The 19718-nt window shown below is 54.5% G+C and overlaps 9 protein-coding genes across 9 annotated transcripts; 3 read left to right on the top strand and 6 right to left on the bottom strand.

Moving 5' to 3' along the window:
• Positions 1-65: 65 nt before the first annotated feature.
• On the top strand, positions 66-2236 carry AYO20_05871 (hypothetical protein; the record flags this gene model as incomplete). Its single annotated transcript, XM_022644162.1, has 5 exons — positions 66-68; positions 133-340; positions 428-501; positions 573-922; positions 997-2236. The coding sequence occupies 5 exons, from the start codon at positions 66-68 to the stop codon at positions 2234-2236; spliced, it is 1875 nt and encodes a 624-aa protein (XP_022499922.1).
• Positions 2237-2594: 358 nt separating this feature from the next.
• AYO20_05870 (hypothetical protein) lies at positions 2595-3077 on the bottom strand (the record flags this gene model as incomplete). The annotated part of the gene is made up of 1 exon (XM_022644161.1): positions 2595-3077. One exon carries the CDS (start codon positions 3075-3077, stop codon positions 2595-2597), a length of 483 nt encoding a protein of 160 aa, XP_022499921.1.
• A 741-nt stretch (positions 3078-3818) lies between these two features.
• Positions 3819-5822, bottom strand: AYO20_05869 (hypothetical protein; the record flags this gene model as incomplete). Its single annotated transcript, XM_022644160.1, has 3 exons — positions 3819-4001; positions 4100-5202; positions 5252-5822. 3 exons carry the CDS (start codon positions 5820-5822, stop codon positions 3819-3821), a joined length of 1857 nt encoding a protein of 618 aa, XP_022499920.1.
• A 1326-nt stretch (positions 5823-7148) lies between these two features.
• Positions 7149-8234, bottom strand: AYO20_05868 (hypothetical protein; the record flags this gene model as incomplete). Its single annotated transcript, XM_022644159.1, has 2 exons — positions 7149-7946; positions 8001-8234. The coding sequence occupies 2 exons, from the start codon at positions 8232-8234 to the stop codon at positions 7149-7151; spliced, it is 1032 nt and encodes a 343-aa protein (XP_022499919.1).
• Positions 8235-8641: 407 nt separating this feature from the next.
• On the top strand, positions 8642-9254 carry AYO20_05867 (hypothetical protein; the record flags this gene model as incomplete). Its single annotated transcript, XM_022644158.1, has 2 exons — positions 8642-8754; positions 8807-9254. The coding sequence occupies 2 exons, from the start codon at positions 8642-8644 to the stop codon at positions 9252-9254; spliced, it is 561 nt and encodes a 186-aa protein (XP_022499918.1).
• A 1155-nt stretch (positions 9255-10409) lies between these two features.
• AYO20_05866 (hypothetical protein) lies at positions 10410-11552 on the top strand (the record flags this gene model as incomplete). The annotated part of the gene is made up of 1 exon (XM_022644157.1): positions 10410-11552. The coding sequence occupies one exon, from the start codon at positions 10410-10412 to the stop codon at positions 11550-11552; it is 1143 nt and encodes a 380-aa protein (XP_022499917.1).
• A 555-nt stretch (positions 11553-12107) lies between these two features.
• AYO20_05865 (hypothetical protein) lies at positions 12108-13814 on the bottom strand (the record flags this gene model as incomplete). Its single annotated transcript, XM_022644156.1, has 1 exon — positions 12108-13814. One exon carries the CDS (start codon positions 13812-13814, stop codon positions 12108-12110), a length of 1707 nt encoding a protein of 568 aa, XP_022499916.1.
• Positions 13815-15878: 2064 nt separating this feature from the next.
• On the bottom strand, positions 15879-16685 carry AYO20_05864 (hypothetical protein; the record flags this gene model as incomplete). Its single annotated transcript, XM_022644155.1, has 1 exon — positions 15879-16685. One exon carries the CDS (start codon positions 16683-16685, stop codon positions 15879-15881), a length of 807 nt encoding a protein of 268 aa, XP_022499915.1.
• A 460-nt stretch (positions 16686-17145) lies between these two features.
• On the bottom strand, positions 17146-19536 carry AYO20_05863 (hypothetical protein; the record flags this gene model as incomplete). The annotated part of the gene is made up of 4 exons (XM_022644154.1): positions 17146-18301; positions 18355-19154; positions 19214-19352; positions 19403-19536. 4 exons carry the CDS (start codon positions 19534-19536, stop codon positions 17146-17148), a joined length of 2229 nt encoding a protein of 742 aa, XP_022499914.1.
• Between the last annotated feature and the right edge of the window lie 182 nt (positions 19537-19718).

Here is a 19718-nt window from a genome sequence, read left to right as displayed (position 1 = left end):
CAACTCTCGTCTTTCCACATCGTACCGGCGAGTCCACTCAAACCTTTCGAGGTTCTGTCAACAAGATGGTGCGTCCTTAAAGCAGACAGGCATACTGTGTAGATTCTCCCTCGGTCACTCACATTCACCTAGGTTGTTCACCACGAAACGCCCGTCCTGGTCGTCGGAGCTGGGCCTGCAGGCCTGATCGCAGCATTGCAGCTGGCCGAGAACGGCGTCGAGTGTATGCTCGTGGAGCGAAACCTCGACACGACCAAATGGCCCAAGATGGACATTACAAATTGCCGGAGCATGGAGCTGTTGAAGCGCCTCAAGGTTGACCAGGGGCTCCGCGAAGTCGGTTCGTTCGAAGCATTTTATTGACCGTCTTTTTGTGTTGTGGAAGAACGGGATGGAATGGACCGAGCTGATGAGCCGCTCAATTCAGGCGTGCCGCAAAAGTACTCGTTCGATGTTCATTTCAGTTCTGGCTTGGCTGATGGCGAACGCATTGCCAAATGGGTAACTCCTCCTCCCTATCTCCCAAGCGACTTGTCCTCTTTGCCGCTCTCGAGGACGGATGGTTGTGGTAGGGCAAGACTGACACTTCCATCATATCCCAGGACCTTCCCTCGCCAGACTGGTGGCGCGCTCAGATCAAAGCTCGTAATGATGGCACCATGCCGCGCGAGCCATACCAACGTTGCTCGCAAGCCATCTTCGAAGCCTGGCTGAAGCCTCGCATCCAGGCACAACCCCTGATCGACTCCCACTTTGGCTGGAAGTTTGAGCACTTGACCGAGTCCGACACGGGTGTCGAGTGCGACCTGATCGACACCAGCGGCGAAACGCACAGGGTCAAGGCCAAGTACGTCGTAGGTTGCGACGGCGGAGGGAGTCGCGTGCGGAAAGAGATCGGCATCCATCTAACAGGAGGGCCAGTGTGAGTGCTTCTTTGGGCATATCACGCTTCAATCACTCTTTTGTTTGCTTTCCCGCTCACGAGTTTATTTCTAGCCCTGCCAAACTCTACCTCGTCCACTTCAAGTCTCGCGACCTGAGCCGCATCCAGAAGCAAGGCCAGTTCTGGCACATCTTCTTCACCAGCGGACACGTCATCATCTCGCAGGACGAGGTCGACACCTGGACCGCGCACACGGCCTTGCCGCTCGACTTTGATGAGTCGACCCTCGACCCGAAGGAGGCCGTCTACCGCGTGTTGGGCGGCTCGGGTGCGCCCTGGCCCATCAAGATCGACGAGGTGCTCGTCACGAGCACGTGGCGACCCAACATCTACCTTGCGGACAAGTACATCTCCCCGAAAGGCCGCGTCTTCCTGTCCGGCGACGCGGCACACCAGAACATCCCCACGGGGGGTTACGGCATGAACACGGCCGTTGGGGATAGCTTCGACATTGGTTGGAAGCTGGCCGCCGTGCTGTCCGGCCACGGTGGCCCTACGCTGTTACAGTCGTACGAGGACGAGCGACGGCCCGTGGCAGCCAGGAACATTGAGCGATCTGGTGTGCACTGGTCGCAGCACACGTTCTACAAGGAGCTAGTCGACAAGACGGGAGATGCCGTCACCGCGAAGACGGCTGAGGGTGACGACATCCGGAGACAGATCGCCGAGTACATTGTCGCACACGACGGGGAGAACAAGGACCACGGCATCGAGATGGGATACCGGTACAACGGCTCCCCTGTCATCTTCGCGGACGAGGCTGGCACGACGACCGAGCCCGAGTGGAGCCCAGAGCATTATGTGCCGTCGACCTGGCCCGGTGCACGGGCTCCACACGTGTTTTTGAAGGACGGGGAAACCAGCGTGTTCGACCTGTTTGGCAGCGGCAAGGAATACTCCCTCGTCGACTTCACGCCTCAGGGCCGGTATATCGGGGTTTTTGAGTCGGAGGCAAAGAAGATGGGCGTGCCGCTCAAGACAATCCATCTGCCCGACGAGCCGCACGTGAGGGCAGTGTGGGAGCGAGATGCCGTGCTCGTCAGGCCCGACGACCACGTCGCATGGCGGTGTGCGGAGAGTGCGGGAGAAGACGGTGAGAAGAAGCTGGACGTCCAACAGATCCTGGCGGTCGTCGTGGGGAAGGGGTCGTCGTCCTCAAAGACAACGACCGTCGTCAGGGGTGGTGGCAACCAAGACGATGCTCTCGCGCGGGTCAAGGAGAATGGCTTCACCAGCACGGTTGGGAACGTAGATCACGACAAGGTCGAAGCTCTCGGGGAGTTCCAGCGGTGATGGGACAATTACATAGCTTGGTGCGTGTTATGGAGTTTGTTTGAGTGAGCGAGCGAGGGCACAAGTATATGATAGGATAGGAAAGGACGAGAGTGAGATGGAGTTTGATATACACATCTTACTCGGTATAGCACCCTGCAGTGTATAGCAGGGTTTATATCACCCACCCTGTAACTATCCTACACAACCTTTGATTTTCTTCGACAAACGGAGACATAGAATGTAGAACTGAAACATCCATAACCAGCCTGGATGGCACGTTTGCCACCGAGTGCCTATTCCTATTCCCGTTCCTTAATCTCATTTCTGTTGCTAAGGGATACTAATCCTTGTCCTCTCCCTATTCCTATTCGTGACACTACTCCTTATCGTCCTTATGACCAGTCTTCTCCTTTGGCGGCGGCACCCACGGCCACGCCCACTCATACGGCAACAGATTCGTCGGACACTTTGCGACCCACGCGCCGTCCACGCCGGGCGCGATGGTGCAGTTTTTGCCCGTGTCATTGCCACCGTCGCCTTTTTTGCCATTGGCTTTGCCGGTGTGGTTACCACTAAGACTGCCATTCCCCTTTTCCTTTTCCTTCTTGTCGGCGTCTGTGTGATTGGGAACGACACACTCCGAATTCCAGCACGGATACGCCGCGTGCAGGCCGCCGGGAACCTTGCATCCGCCGCCGGGGGTGCACTTGCCGTCCATCTTCTTCAGGCTGCGCGCGTGCAGGTCGAAGGTGTTGACGCTCGCGGCGAGGGCGGACGGGTCGGTGATGGTCGAAGCTGACGTCATTGGAGCAAGTATTGCGATGATGGCCGTGGCGGTTGCGGTGGTGAGGAGTTTCATTTTGTGGAGTACTAGTCATAGATTTCTTTGTTCTTTCTTTTTCTCTTTCCTTGTGATGATGTCGTCGGTTATATTGTGTGGTGGTGGTGGTGGTGGTGATGATGATGATGTAGAATTGGTTTTGCTTCCTTTTTGGTTTAAAAAAAATCACAGTAGGTAGGTATGGTTGCATGTAAGAAACGAACATTGAGCATAAGATGTCTCTCGTAGTGGAAATGAACAAACGACCTCAAATCTTTGTTTCTCATGAATGAGTGACAACGTGCACGGTACAGACAACATTCATTGACAATGGGAAAAGGGATGACTTTGAGGCTGTACAATGTCAATGTCAATGGCGAGAGAGGCACAAAGACACTAGACACAAGATACAAGATACAATGAGACAAAGACATGTAGCACGCACCAAAGGATATTCAGCGGACGACTGACGATTGACGAGGCTGGGTAAAAAAGGGGTGGTAGGTAAGCAAGAAACAAACGATGAATCGGTCGACAGTAGAGAAGACCTCGAGATATAAGCCGAGAGAAGAGTCAAGGCACCACATCGCTCCAAAGAAGGTAATTCGACACCCATGGTGTCTGTCAACTCTATATCATGGATATAACTCACTCACCCACCCAATCATCCACATCCCCCAACATCACGGAAGAGACACTCCCCGCTGGGGACAACTTACCTTACCAGACACCAACCTCTGTGGCTTACCTGGTGTGATGGTGTTGGTGGTAGCGATGGCTCTAGACTCTGTATTCAACGGTGCCAATACCCCTGCTGTTCCGCGCCGTTTGCTCCCAGTACCCCGGGTTCAGGCCCTGCTCGACAGCGCTGATCTGCAGGGCGAGGACGGGCGAAAACTGTCGCGCCCACACGAAACTGCCGGTCATGTACCAGAAGCCCGGGAAGCCGGTGGGTCGCCACCACTGTGACAGAGTCAGAATCAGTCAGCGAAGCGATACCACAACACACAGCTGAACAAGTCCAAGGGGAATAAATAAGTAGAGGAAAGTAAGTGACTCACTCCAATCCGCTCCTGCTCGTCGTTGAGAAAGCCCAGATCGCCAACCCGCTCGGCGACCTTCTTCCCCATCAACTCCTCCACGGTCAGCACGTTTCTCTGATACCCCGTCGCCAGAATGACCAGGTCGGCGTCCACCTTGGTCCCGTCGGCGAGGACGATCCCGTCTCTGACGAATTCCTTGACACCGTCCGCGCACGACTTGACCTTGATTCTTCCGTCCACAATCATCTGGCTCGCGCCTTGGTCGATGTAGAAGTGGCCGGTCTTGACGACGAGGTGGTCGATAAAGCCGTACCCGGCTGTCTTTGCGTGCTTGACCTTCAGCCCGGCCTTCTCCAAGCCCTGGAGCAGCTCCTTGTCGTGCTCCTGCATCATCTGCGTCTGTCCGATGTTGAGTGTCCGAGCGACGGCAATGGGGAAAGAGTTGGTGATGGTGTCGGCCTCCTCGGTCGTTATGCCGGGCGTGTTCCAGAAGGAAAAGTAGGCGTCTTCAATCGCTTTGGCCGACAGGGAGAAGATAGCGTTGCGTTGGATCATGGTCACTTCCCTGGCTCCGGAGTTGACAAAGTCCTGGGCGATGTCGTGGGCGCTGGTGCCGGATCCGATGATAGCGACGCGCTTGTTGCCAACGTTAGGAGTGAGACGTGCCGCTTTGTGGTGCATTGCATGGTACGCCTCTCCTTTGAAAAGATCTCGGCCGGGTATCTCAGGTTCGATGGGGTGACGACTGAACACGCCGGTCGCCAGGACAAGGTGCCGAGGGTGGAAGGTTTGTTTGCCGTCCTCATTCTCCACCTCAACAGTATATCGGCGCACCTCTTCGTCGTAGTCGATCTTGTTCACAGTGGTGCTGAGCATGTATTCAAGTCCCATCACTTGGCCGTAATGTTCCATCCAGCTGGCGATCTTGTCCTGCTCCAGCCATCGCGGCCAGTTGGTGGGGTATTTGAGGAAGGGATAGTGGTCGGTATAGATTGGTGTATGGGTCCTAACTGTTTCGTATCTGGACCGCCACAGATCCCCAAGTCGTAGGAGCTTGTCGACGAGCAACGCTTTGACGCCCATGTTCTTCAGCTGCGCAGCGAGCATAAGACCCGATTGTCCTGAAAATACATAAGTTTTGTGGCTGCTCAGCGACGTGTAATGACCTACCTGCACCGATGATCAAGACCTGAAGGTCGACCTTCTGTTCTCCATTCACCCCCTGACCAAGTTTTGTCTGGGTGTAGGATTGGCGTAGTCGTTGGCTGTCAAGCTCGTCCTGATGATTGAGCCTCTCAAGCTGTGTGAAAACCGTCCATGCTTTCCACTGAGACTTGTCCACGTTGATCAATCGAACGAGACCGATGCCCGAGCCATCACTTGTCCGGAAGGTAAATCCACCCTGGATCCAGATAGCTCCGTGCATGTCTACCAAGCTGGGTTGCAGACCCCCGGTTTTGACGGTATCCAGCTGTCCGAATCCAGTGGTCGAGCTGGTGAGATACTCTGCGACGTCTTTGAGACCGTGCTTTGTCACTATATCCCATGAAAGACCGGTGAAATCCCGCCACCAGGAGTCGTCAATAAAGAGGTCCGCGAGGTCAGTAGACAGACCGTTCTTAGGACGCTTCTCTAGAGCTGCGAGCCAGTCGGTCACGATGTCGCTGGCATTGAGTTCATCGCGTTTGACGCCATCGTGGAGCGTGAGTGCCGGGATAGAAGCAAGTGGATAGCCGTCCATGGTTACAAAGTGTCAAGTGGAGAGATGTTGCTCTCCAGAGAGACACACCGCGATGGTATAGCTCCCGTGGTTAATATAGCAAGAATAGAGGAGGCGTTCCATGGTGATTATAGCGGTAAGGTAATGATCTGCTAGGAATGGGCGACCAGCCGCAGTCGGTCCACTATACGAGGATCCTATAAGGACAGTGTTGAGGCCGCCAACTCCACCACTGAACGCGACGTATCGAGCTCTCACAACTGCGTTTGTAATGTGACCCCTAAACAGGGGTGCCCACATTCGAACCGGCTTGTGAGGTTGAGAAGTGCTGAGTGCTGACCGTCGGTTCACACTGTGGTTTCCGCCTCCTCCGGACAAGGAGCTCCAGCATGGGTTGTTGGAGCATAGACAGGAGACCAATCAACGGATTTTGCTACTCAAAAGTAGCCAGGAGCAGTCTGTTATACTGGGGTTGTGATTACATGCGCCACGTCCAAATCGAGCAAAGCCTGCTTGTAACCGCGCAACAGAAACCTGAAAGCTCAATATCCCTCAAGACGTTGTGATGTGGCAACGGGACGCCTGAAGATGGTTGTATCAGGAGTTGCCAACGATCCGACGTGAGGGAGCGAGTCTGTCCTCCAAATTGGGAAAGACTTGCAAGGTGGGATCGAGTCGCTCTGCCAAGGTCATCATTGAACAGGCGACCAAACGTGGTTTTTCTCTCAGCATATCCTGCTCAAGGGTGGATGGCAGTGGCGATGAGAGTATCATCCGCGTTTGTTCAATCCACTGCCGCATGACATTCTGGTGAGAAGCGACCTGACAGACCACTTTTCGAAGACGTGGAAAACAGCTTTGTCTGCCAGCGACGGAGATGCCGAGGCAAGGCTGTGACAGAACCAGACGAGGCTGACACAAGGCTGAAGTGGATCGCTGCCAAGGAATGCTGAGCCTCGTGCCGACTGACTTGCATGGATCTGCTCTCCTTCTATCCTTCTATTCCATCTTCCTACAACAACCCAGTCCGTCAGTTCTAAGCTCATCAGTAAGCGCGCTCGTATCCCGCTCGTCAAAATGGCTCTGCCAAATCTACGCCGTCTCTTCGTCGAGGCTCGAACCGAGGCAGAAGAGAATGAGTACTCCCGCAACGCCGTAAGCTTCCTTGCAGTACAGAAAATATCCAACATAGTTCTAACCTCCCTTGCTTAGTTTTACAACCTGGTCCTGTTCATTTCATCCGTAGCCGTCTTCAGCCTAGTCGCACAGCGCATGAGCGGCAATAAAGCAATCAAATAAAGAAACCGCCTGACCAAGCGCCTCTGAAGGACGGCTTGAGTTCCGACTTCAATCGGTCTCCTCACCATCGCTGCTCAGAAAGTCATAATTCTTCGCTCCTCGCACCAACCGTCTCGCTGTGGGTCGCGGGCCATCTGCACCTTTTTCAGCTCGCGCACCGTTCTCCGCGTTGAAAGCACCCCAGCGTGCTTCTCCTTCTCGGACAGCCTCGATGTCGGCCGCCAACTCTCGAGCCTCTTTGATCTGGTTTGCCTTCTCTGCCGAGTACCTGCCAGTCATGCCGACGTCGGCGAGCATTTGTTTCAAATGCTTGATTTTGGCTTTAGACGTTTCGTAGGGTTTCAGCTCTTTACCCCACAGCTTACGAATGCCGCATTTCATCAGCCAGCCTTGAAGACGCTTGATTTCGGCCTGCTCGGTGTCGAGGTTGGCGTCGGCTTTTGGCTTTGTGGTGGGTCTGCTGGCGGACTTCTTGAGCGTTTGCCCCGCAGAGTGTCTGCGCTTGCTGCTCTTCTTCCCTTGCTCGTCATCTTGGCTAGAGTCTGACACGCTTGCTCGCTCGGTTGGGACGGGCTTGGACTTGACGGAGCGTGCTTTCTGAGGGCTCTTTCCTGGTTTTGTTTTTGGCGTCTCTTGCATCGCTTCCGAGTCTGAACGCGCCGAAGGGGAAGACAGATTCTCTGAGGCATGGTCGCGACTTTTTGCGGTAGCAGCTTTTTGTCTCTTGTTCGGTGTGGACTCTTTCTGTTTCTGTGAGGTCTTGCGCTTCTTGGATGTTTTCTCGGGCTCTTTGGCCTTGGGCTTGGCCTCCTCCGGGGGAGGGCTTTCTGTCACTGCCCGAGCCTCCTGGTCGCAGTATTAGCTGTGCGCGACACACCACTTCGGAGCATCCAGATATACCAGTTGGTCGGCAATGATAGCTTTACTTCGCTGTGCCCACTCCTCGTGCTGTTTGTAGAAACCCTTTGTCAGCCCGAGTTGCGTTTCGGAAGCTGCGCGAATGGAGTTGTTCGAGAACTCGATTCCATCTTGTAGCGCCTTGTCCACCTCACGGCGTAGACTTTGCTCGAGTTCGTTGTCTGGTGGTGTGGGTGTCTCGGAGGCTTCTGAAAGTTCCGAGTCGGACGCGGACATATTGCTCTGATCAAGGGTATCGATGACTATATTATCCAAAAGAGAGTATGAATAGGTCGAATGCGCGCAGGAGCCGTTAGATCAATGAAAAAACGCGCTGGTCACATCAGGGCCAGTCGACCATTGATTTCCCTTCTGCGATGGGCTCGAGGCTTCCCCGCAACGTAAACACGATCAAGCACGTGATAGTACCGGTCTAGACCTATCTGGGGAAAATGAAAGGGGAAGGTGAAGCGAGACTGCATCGGACATAATCGGCGTTTGTCGCGCCACAAGGCAAGGCTTCATTTTTCTGATTTACAATCATGCCCCGACCTCAACTTTGATGCTTGCTAAGGCGCGTGAGGGAAGATTGCGGCGGACCCCCCTGTGAGGAAGGCGTGCGGCCATCGCAGATCAGCAGACAAATGTCGTTCCCTTTTCCAGGTGGCCAAGCATCTGGCACCAGGGACGCAGAGGATGAGGACAAGAAGCCACAGAAGACTGCGCCGGGAGTTGTCCTGGACAAGGATGGGAAACCGTGGGTTGCTGTCTCTTGTGGAACACTCGGCTCCATACTAACTACAGAATAGATGTCGAACGTGTACTTCGTCTGCCGCATGGATGGCGATGATGAAGCAGGGCACGGGCAAAAAGACAAAAGCCGCCGCCGCTCCAGTCCCTCCTCCACGAACCGAATGCCCACCGGACGTCGAAGAACTTGGTAGAGCTACGTGGACGCTGCTGCACAGCATCGCGGCTACATACCCCGAGGCGGCCCCTCCCGAAACTCAATCAGTCATGAAGCAGTTCATTTCGACCTTCTCCATGCTCTACCCTTGCTGGGTGTGCGCGGACGATTTTCGAGACTGGATGAAAAAGCCCGGGAACGAACCCAAGGTCAAAGGACAAGACGACCTGGGCACGTGGATGTGTCAAGCTCATAATGCGGTGAATGTGAAGCTGGGGAAGGCCGAGTTTGATTGTAGTCTCTGGAAGCAGAGATGGAAGGACGGGTGGAAGGACGGGAGATGTGATTGACGATGTCACGCAACGGGTCGACGAGGGAAAGAACTACAAGATGTTGGACTGTACAACCACAAAAGAGATACCATATAAATCAGATTAGGGCGGAGGGGGTGGGAATAGATCTTGGATATACATAGAGCATTAGCGGCGGCGCAACTCCTCTCCTCATGTCGATACTTGTATATACCATATCTCAGGGACGACCATGTACAACAACGCCACAGGTATGATGGCAAACAGAGACAAATACAAATGATTCAAACCAACGAATTATCAGTGATCCCCTCCACATACTTGGTACTGCAGCATTACTGGAGCATGGGGGCATTGAGGCGGAGCCTTGCGCCCTGACAATGCAATTTCATCAAGTCGCAAACCTCCTCGGCAAGAGAAATTACACCCATTCTATCTTGTACCTTGATATTTACTCCTCCACCATATCGCGAATCCAATCTACGCGTACTCAGTATGCACCGACAAGGGGACTCGAGGCATTCCTTGTTCACATCCATACCTGGTCCTAGACTAATACCGGCCAACAACTCATAGTACAGAACTACTACTAGGACTACGAGTACATTCTTCACCGTCACCCACCTACTCCCCCCCCCTTGTTCGACCTGGCTACCACTCGAGAATGTCACCCCTTCTCCTCTCTCTATCTAGCCTGGTCCGTCGTTGATTTCTTATCTCTTACGCGTGTTCTTACTCCAACCCCTGTCCCCTGTCCCCATTCATTCAAGAGTACGAGGACATGCGAGTATTCGTACCAAGAACCGAGCGCGAGTCCATACATATCTGCCACCATCGTCACCCACAAGACTCGAGACTCAAGACACTAGCTTTCCGAGATCTAAACATCTTGGCTCTGCAAACGAACTTGGTCCTGTCAAACTCTTGCTCTCGTCTCGTCTCGTCTCGTCTCGTCTCGTTTGTTTTGTATTGTGGAAATACCTGAGAAGCTTGGAACTTCCTCTCTTTCAAAAAAGGTCCCTTCGTCTCCTCCGTAGAGACACTTTTACCTGCTCAGCTTGTAAGCTAGCTAGGCTTTGTGGAGTGCTAGTCCTATAGCAATAGCAACATGAAAGAGCAGAAGACGAGAGTGATGATCACTACTACTCACGCTTATGCTCATGCTAACGCACATGCTCGACCTCATCCCTGACGATGCGCCTCTTCCGTCGCCCGTCACTTCTGTCACTGGTCCTCGTGGCGCTCGTCTTGACATTGATCGTCACCAACACCCGCAGTAGAGAAGCATACCTCTATCAAGGCCAGAAGGGGCCACTATACGACCCAGCCCGCTTCTCGCCCGGGACCGCCAAACCGGCCGGGCAGAACTACACGCGTGTGCTGGTCACGACACGGCTGTCTGGGGAAGACACGTCGTGGCTCGACCGAGACCTGCCCGACCTGCCCAAGAAGATCTACACGATCGACTCGACAGACTCGGGAAGCGGTCATGGCCTGTCGGCGACGAACAGGGGCAGCGAGGAAGCCATGGCCTATCTGACCTACATCATCGACCACTACAACGCCCTCCCAGATATTGTGCTGTTCTTCCGCCCGGCCAAGAAGAGCTGGCACAACAACGTCGTGCTGGACGCGGACACGGGCGTCACCATCAAGCTCCTCTCCGACGCCCACGTCATGCGCCAGGGCTACTTCAACGCGCGCTGCCACCTCGACCCGGGCTGTCCGGACTGGCTGCACGTCGACCAACCCCTGAGAAAGCACGACCTGGCCCGCAAACCCGCGGGGCCGGCCCTGACCTCGTCGCTGTTCCACGACCTGTTCGGGCACGACACGCCCATCCCGCGCGCCCTGTCGCAGCCGTGCTGCACCCAATTCGCCGTGTCGGGCGAGCGCATCCGCCAACGCTCTGTGGACGAGTACCGACACTACCGGGACTGGCTCAAACGCAGCGACGACTCCTCCAAATTCTCGGCAACCATCCTCGAATACTCCTGGCAATACATCTTCACGGGCCTCTTCGAGTTCTGCCCGTCCCCACACCGCTGCCTCTGTGACGGGTTCGGCGTGTGCTTCGAGGGCCGCGAGCGCGGCCTGCGCCGCTGGCTCGAGGCGTTCGACGCCAAGGAGGGCCTGGACGCGCAGCTCCTCGCGCTGTGGACCGGCGGCAGCGACAGCGACAGCGACAGCAACACCTTCAGGGATCTCAAGAACCGCCGCGGCAGGCTGGGCAGGGAGCTCGACCGTGCCAGGGAGTTGGCTGTTCGGAGGGGCTTTGATCCGCGGACCCGGGCGAGGGAGTGTGGTAGGCCGTGGCGTGCGGGTGATGGCTTTTAAGACCTTCTGTGAGGGTGGCTGTGTCGATTTAATATCTGCATTGTACTCTTGTTGTCTATTGACGGATTGACTGGGCAAGGGGGCATGACAATCAGCTTCCGTAGGCATGGGAGAGCAACGTGGTGGTGGCATTAGAGACATTTGATGTTTCGTCTCCCCTTCGTGATTAAAATGATAATCATACAAGAATACTCTGTTCCACTGGCCACGCCATTGTGTGATACATTCCAAACGCCAGCTAGTTGGGGCTGACACAGCCCTGCGCGCCCTGCGTCGATAATGCCTTGTTACATTCCGAACAGCGAGCAAGGTCATCCTAGCAACAGGCTTTGCTCGAAGCGTACACGGTTTGCATCGACGCAAATAGCTTCCTCTCAAGAGCCATACAAGTAATGACTGACCGACACTCATTCGCCGTCCAACGCCTGGCTGTTGATCAAGACCCGGACTGATGAAATGCTCGGAACCCCGTTCGTCCGTATCATACACCCGGACAAAGTCTCGGTTCAATGTCACATCCCACAACAACTCATAGCCCGCCTGAAAATGCCGTCCCTAGTAGTTCATGACCATCTCGCCTGACCCGGTCTTCGGATCCATGGCCCCATCAAAGTTTCCCGGTGGATAGTCGTCCAGACTTCGATACGCCGGCGCTCCCCGGCCGCCGCCTCCACCGGCAGGACCGTTATTTCTGCCTCTGTTTGAGCCGCCTCCAGCTTGGCCACCACCGCGTTGTTTCAGACCGGTATTTGCTGGATTATTCCCCCTGTTCCCAGACGAGTTTGGATTGTTACGGTTGTTAAAGTTGGCCTTGCTTTGTTGGTTGCGCTGTTGATAACGTCCTCCTCTTGGCACATAGCCACCATCATCTCTGTCGCTTCCACCAGCGACCCGTGCATATGAGTCTCTGTTCCGCGAGTTGGGCTCGTCACCACCATATTTTCGCTTGTGCCCTGCCTCAAAGTCATTGACAAAATGTCCCCTCCGGTTACCTCCAGACCCACGCTGGACTCGGGAGTGATCGTCTTCGATTTTCAACATGACCTTGTCGGCCACCGTGGTTTCGAACATGAAGGCTTTGTCCGGAGGGACAGATTGCCAGGTCTGTATTCTGGCTGCGTCGATCTGTCTGGAGCCCTTTCGGACAGCCAGAACAACAAGAGGTGTGGGATCCTGGGTGTAGATTTGGGTGTCTGTTACTGGTGCAACGCGGGCAGCCCAGATCCGATCTTCGTATTTGGCGATTCCCGTAACCTGCCATGTGACTTTCTTGCCACGCCCGCCAACCTTCTTGAGAATGTCATGCCGCGGGTAGTAAGGCGTAATGAGGATACTCGACGCAAAAAGACGGACTTCGCCAGAATCAATCATCCCCGCTGCGATATTAAATAGTGTCAGGAGGCGTGCAGAGTCTGTTTGGTTGATCATATATCCGAAATAGCAGAACTGCTGGTCGATCTTCAGATGCTTGCGGACAGTCTTTGTCACAGTGGGAACCCCGTTGGAGATTGCTTCGTTGTGACGAGTGATGGCTCGCTGCACGACCTCGACTTCGGTCTCTGGGTTCAGAGTAGTCTTCAGCTCACAGACGTGAATCACCTCCGCCGTGATGGGCTTCCGAGGAGGCGGTGGTTGGTCAACAGGATGCGATAGGAATGACTTGTTTAAGCGCTCAAAGTAGTCTCTGAAGCCTTTGACGTGCTTGGGACGATCCTCATAGATTCTTATTTCGTCAGCATTCTTATAGCTGAAGACTAGTTCTTTGAGGAACTCCTGCTTGAACCCCATGGTGGACTCGAATTGCTGGCCTGAGGGGCCTACCTCGGGCTTGAGGACGACCATGTCGAAGTCGAGTTTCCGTGAGTTGCAAATTCGGCTGACCAGGTCCGCGAAATACGTCTCTCCCCTGCCGGTCAGCAATACAGTGAGGACATCCTTGGTTTGGCTGCTCAGTTCGACGAGCTGGACCACAGTCTCGTTCCAGTGACCTTCCCATGCGCGGGGTTCCTCGATCTCAAGACCATCTCCTGTGGCTGCCAGGATACTATTATCGTGCCACCACCCTCCGTAGGCGAGAGTCTCATATGTTTGAAGCAGACCGACGGTAGGTTGTGCCCATATCTGGGGGTTTGGCAAGGGGCTGTTGAAGAGAGTATTGTCGAAGTCGTAGACGTGAATAGCCTTGATGGAGGGGACGGCAGGTAATTCCTTGCTCTTACACGACCACCGTCTGAGACCGACTAGCGAATAGGTGGTCTTCATTGTGAGGCTGGAGAATGACCGTCCGGACAAACTAGACTGCCAGGGTCGAAGAGTTCGTGGGGTGAAAGGCAATCGCTGTCATTGAGACTCGTGGAGGAAGCAGAGGAAGAATCGACGGGTTGCCAGGCGCATCTGAGGTGGTCGTGGTCGTGGTGGGATATGAGCCGAGAGCGTCGAGATTTTGCCGGGTCGATCCCCTGGAGAGGTACACAAGACGAAGAAAGAGTCAGAAAGAAATACGGGTTGGGCGTTTTGTGAAACACAGGCAGCAAATCAGTTACTCAAGTTCGTGGTTGGAAAACGACGAGGCAGACGAGAGGCTCATTTGGGGTCGGCAAACTTGCCTCGGATAGTCAGACTCAGATGGTGCAGAGAAAAAATATCAACAACACCAACGACTTGATGTACCATGAGCACCGAATACATACATACAACGGTCCAGAATCTATCCTCAGTCCACAATCCCGCATCAATACTCACGACTGCTGCTTGGAGACCATCCATCTGCTCATATGCATCGTACATATGTCCTCGCCTTCATACCCCCTTCGCACCAAGAGCATTCGTCCGGCTCACCCAGAAAACTCTGTAGTTGCTGAGCGAGACCACGATCCCAACCATCTCGTAGTCATTATGCATACCAGCTGCTGTGACTCCTCAAGACTGCCCAGCGTCCAAATTAACCTCTCTACCAGAATGATTCGGACAGACCTGTTCTCCATATGGATATCGCCTTGGGCTGTCGTTGTACAGCACCAAGAGTGTGGCTGCTGGTAGGATGATTGTTGAGCTCGATGCGTAATATGAGAAGTAGGAGATCCATCCATACTCGAGACACAACCCGCTGCAGCATTAAACAAGAAGAAAACACCTAACAGTGGAAACACCCATATTTGCTGTCGCCATTTCATAGATGATATCCATCTAGAGAAGCCCCAGGAAAGATGATAGGCCGCCTTGAGACTCTCGCCGTGTGGTAGAGAAACCACCGCATCCAAACCCATTATGCGCCCATAGATACAACACACCTACCTGGTTGCACGAGTTTGACACGCCTGACTCGGCGCCTGCCTTTTGCCACGATAAACACTTGCATCCGAGATTGCCATGATCGAGAGAGAACAATATTGTTCTAGAGGACAGCTATGCCAGCTGAGACGTTAGATCCATTCTGGCTCGACATAGGCAGCCCTGGCTACCATGGACCAGAGTTACAGGGCAAATGCAAGAGTCAGTGCTGTGAGGAGAAGACGACCACGTCAAGAAGAGTTGAGAGCCGTGCTTCCATTTCGACACTAAACACCAGCAGCGGACGCCCTTCCAACACCGCCAAGCAGCATCGCTGGGTCCTGTCCCATGCCCTCGGTACTACCAGGTGAAAAAGTTGCCCCCGCTACTAACATATATTTTACAATGTTCGAATTACCTCCAAGATTGACAGCCTGATCTGGGGCCGTCGGAGCAGTGTTTGAAAATAGTCCCCCCGTAACATAGGGCTGCTCAATCATCCTATTCTCCGCTTGGGAACACTGCAACAGGGGACAAGAACCCAGGAATCCATGTTTTGAGGGGCATGGCGAGAATAGGAAAAATGCAAAAAAGGTAAGTTCGAAACGGTAAGTCGTCTTTTTTTTTTGCTGGTACTTTTTGTTTTCTCCTTGGGCAATTTGAATTGTGATCCTGTGTGGGTGGGTGGGTGGGTGGGTGTGGTCTGGCAGTGAAGTGGTTAGTGCGATACAGTTACCAAGTTTGGGAGTGAAAAGAAGAAGAAAAGAAAGCGAGAACCAAAACAACACGGTATCAAAAACGCGTCGGGATTCATATGGTTCCAATGGATCAGGTCAGGGTCTCTGTGGATATGTCAAGTCACCAACACCCACCACCACACTATCAAGGGCTCAACAAGGCACGCACGCCCCCTTGCACATCCAATGTCCAATACCCAATATCCCGTAGGCAAAATGCCGCGATCCACCTGATCAGTCAACCCGTATTGGTTTTGTTTTTTGTTTCTCTCAAAAGAAATTTTGGTCTCTTCTCAAACTTGAGCGTGTTTATCTTTTTTCAAAGTGACGCCCTCTGTTTCCCACCACCACGGCGGTCGACCTCGTCCAAGAACGGCAGGACCGCCTCCAAGAACTTTTCAGGTTGGTCGATGTTGACGGCGTGTCCTGCATCGGGCACCACGACTTTCCTCGCCCCCGGGATCTTCTTGGCCATGTACTCGCTGGCGACGAGGAAGGGGGTGTCATCTGCGCCCACGACGACCAGACTCGGCACGCGCACGGCAGGCAGCGAATCGATGACCTTTGAGTCGCGCTGGGCGAGCATGCCGCGGGCCGCGAGGGCCAGGCCCCTTGCGTCGCGGTGGGTGACGGTGGCGCGCTCGGCGCTCAGGCCCTGCAGCACGGCGAGGCCGTCGGTCTCAAACTTCTTCGCCGTGGCGTGCGCCGTCCTGTTCCATTCGTCGCGCGCCGCGTCCTTCTTGAACCCCGGGCCCGTGTCGATGATGAGCAACGCCCGCACCCGCTGCGGGTGCACGCGGTAAAACGCCAGCGACATGTATCCGCCGAGGGACAGGCCGCCGACAATGGCTGTGCCGCCGGCACCGCGCCCGACGACCGCGTCGAGAACCGCCGCCATGTCGTCCACCGTGTGCGCTTCGCTGTATGCCGCCTGGTCGGTCGGGTAGTCTGACGCGCCGTGCCCGCGCATATCCCACAGGATCAGCTTGAACCGCTTGGACAGCGCGGCGACCTGGCCCGCCCACATGGCCGAGGTGGACGAGTATCCGTGCGTTAGGAGGAGCGGCGTCCCGCTGCCGTGGACTTCATAGTACAAGCGGACCCCGTCGCGGATGAGATACACCATTTTTCTTCTTTTTCCCGCTCTCCCTGGATTTCTGATTCGTTGATATAATAGATGTGCTCGGAGGAGATAAGCACAAAAGGTATGTGTCGCGCCGTTCTTTTTACCTTTTTATACCGAAGTAATCTCTACTTGTCCGGGGAACCGAGGCGGCACGGCGGATGGGACATTTTGTTTGATGCGGGGAAAAGATGCGGGAAAATACGAGGTACGAGGGACCAAATATCGACCAGGAGCTTGGGCGTTTTGTTATCGCCGCGGCGATATCTTCCCTCTCAGAGCGATAGAGGACACTTTCGAAATATCTTACCGAAGACTACCTGCAGCACGCCAACTAACGAGTGGGTTTCTGTGGCAAAGAGAACAAACCTGTCGTGTTTATTGTCCGTAGAAATGGCAGCGACTATGCTCATCGCGCAGAAGTTGAAAGGCTAGGCGCCGGAGCCCCAACAACCTCTCTTCTCTAGCCCTCCTCATATTCCATGGGGGATGGAACTGAATCCCTTCGTCCCTTAAAGGCCTTGACCGTCAAATCCTCGAGCTCTTCATTCCACCTGGGAGGCGGTGGTGCCTCGACAGGGATGTCAGCCAAATCGTACTCCTCGTGCCGCTCCATGACCTCGGTCAGTAGTTGTCTGAATATCCTCCAGGCGCGGTAACAGGATAATGAACCCTCACTCATGCACCAGAGGTATGACATGGCTTTGCGCAAGTACGTCACCACTTGTGGTATCTCATCTTTGAAGTGACGTCCGTCCAGGGCTAGCTCCAAAAGCAACACAGACGTCGCCTGCGCCACAAAATGAAGGAGAGACCACCACGGCAGCAGCTGGTACGCTTCGTGGGCCGTGGGATAGTCAGGCATGAGTGACAACATGGCCATGGCCGCGTGGACGCAGGCTCGCGCCGAACTGCGGTTGAACTCTTTCGACTGCTTCGATTCATCTCCGATAATCACCTCGCAGAGGCATGGCCGGTGGAGGATCATCTCCACACTGTGGTGATACATGCCTAGTTCGAGCTTGGTTCGAGGATCAGTGCCTATCACCGAATCCTGACTCTGGAGAGTCAACTCGGGCGGAAGCTGTTCGACCCAGTTCTTCAACTCCGTCTGCAAGTCGCCGATCTTATGCTGGATCTGGGACCACGAATCTTCAGACGTCCCGCTGTACATTTGCGCCGCCACCTTGTCGCTGAGTCGACAGAGGTACAATCGATGAGGTAAGTATGAGGTAGGGATGCCACGTCCCACTGCCGCAAAGCTTTTCCAGGGGACCACTCCGCCCGTCATCTGGGAAATATTGCGACTAGCGTTGAGGTACTCCAGCCACATCTTCCTCGAATCGGCAGGCGAATAAAAATTGTCGATTTGGCCAGAGAATTGCTCCGTCTCTTGCGGGACCGACCAGGAAAGATCGATGGGTATGGTCACATCGGACAGGAAGATAGACTTTGGCCGCCCGGTCATTTCGGCAATCAGGATCTCGAGGCTGTAGAGCGAATACCACGTTCGAGCTCGCCGCGACTTGTCCAACTCGCTCACATTTGGGTCTGTTACCTTTAATTGCAGCCCGAGCGCCGTGGCGTGCCGGATAGCGTGGCCCAACGTATTCCAGGAGCTGTTCACAGTATCAGCGAGGAGACGCAAGATCGTCCAGATCGTGCTTCGTACCGCGTGATGGACCCATTGACAAGAAGGTAGAAAGATAAGAGTCCAATGCCCTGGACTCGCTCGATGTCAGGGTGGTCGAACATCACCCTATGGTCCAGACCCAACGCTCGCGCCCGTGCGTAGTAGACCAGATGATCCCCATTAGTATCCTTGTCGGCCAACTGGGTGATCTGTAGCCACTTTGCTCCAATAGCCCACACGAGATTTGCCATCGCGAGCCAGCGCCGTTTCCTCCACGTTGGGGCCGTTCCCTTACCTGAGAAAGAGTATGCCCGTTGCAAAAATTCCTCACGGAGCACAAAATGATAGGCACCCTGCATGCAGTGGAAAAAGGCCTCTGACAGGATTACCAAAGACTCGGTGGCGGGCCAATGATATTGATCCACATAATCCTCGTCTACTGCCAACAGGTTAATATCGTCCACGAAATAGCTGAAGTTGGTTGTTGTCGCCAGATTTTCATCCATTTCTGCCGCATGCGGTAGTCCGGCGTTGGCCAGGTTGTGGCCTCGGACGGTTTCAAATCCACGTTGGATCCAAGAGATCTCTGACATTTTCCCCACAAAGCCAGAAGCCCCTCCTCCAAAATCTAGAGACACAAGAAAGTTCAGCTCCCCTTGTTTCCGAGGAGAGCCCACGCTCGAGTTGGCCTTGGTCTCCCCATACCTGTGGTCCCGCCGCGACCGACCCGGACTTGACGAGGATGACGGACGCTGCGAGACAGAAAGGCCGGCCCGGCTCTTCGACTGGCTGCTCGAGGCCACCCCATGCTCTTCGTCGTCGCCCTCTTGCTCGGAATACTGCCAAGTGTGTTAGTGGTCGAGCAGCCTGGAAGCGCGCATAATACATCAATAGCTACCTTGTTCAACAGCTGCAATACATGGGTATTTTCCTCCGGACGGAAGTCTGGACGCTCGGCTAATGAGCGGAGAGCACCGACCAACCGACTATTCTCGTCTTCCAGTAAACTGATGCGATCTAGACTCTCGGCGAGATCCCTACGTAATGTTAGTAACATATGCCGGAGAGACAGGCACGCAAACAATACTTTTTGTTGCGCTCCCGCTTGCGATCGCCATAGACGCAGTTCGCGTCGTCTTTGATGCATTTGGTACAACGGTCACCTCCCGAACACTTTGTCCGCATCAGACGGCACCGATCACAAGCGTGCGAGGTGCGCATTTTGGTATTGGTAGTCTTTTTTGAGATGCGTGACTTGGTGTGAGAACTTTCTGCCCAACGCCGACTTAGGGATGGACTAGCGGGACTCCCCATGGAGTCCGACATGGTGCAACCCTTCTTCGTACTCCGACAGCGCAAGGTGCGCAAAGTCCAAAAACTTACAGGCACAGAAAAGCCTGTGA

This window comes from Fonsecaea nubica, assembly GCF_001646965.1.
Source record: "Fonsecaea nubica strain CBS 269.64 chromosome Unknown Scaff35, whole genome shotgun sequence".
Taxonomy (NCBI): domain Eukaryota; kingdom Fungi; phylum Ascomycota; class Eurotiomycetes; order Chaetothyriales; family Herpotrichiellaceae; genus Fonsecaea; species Fonsecaea nubica.
Note: the sequence above shows the minus strand (reverse complement) of the source record. Positions and strands in the feature narration are given on the sequence as shown.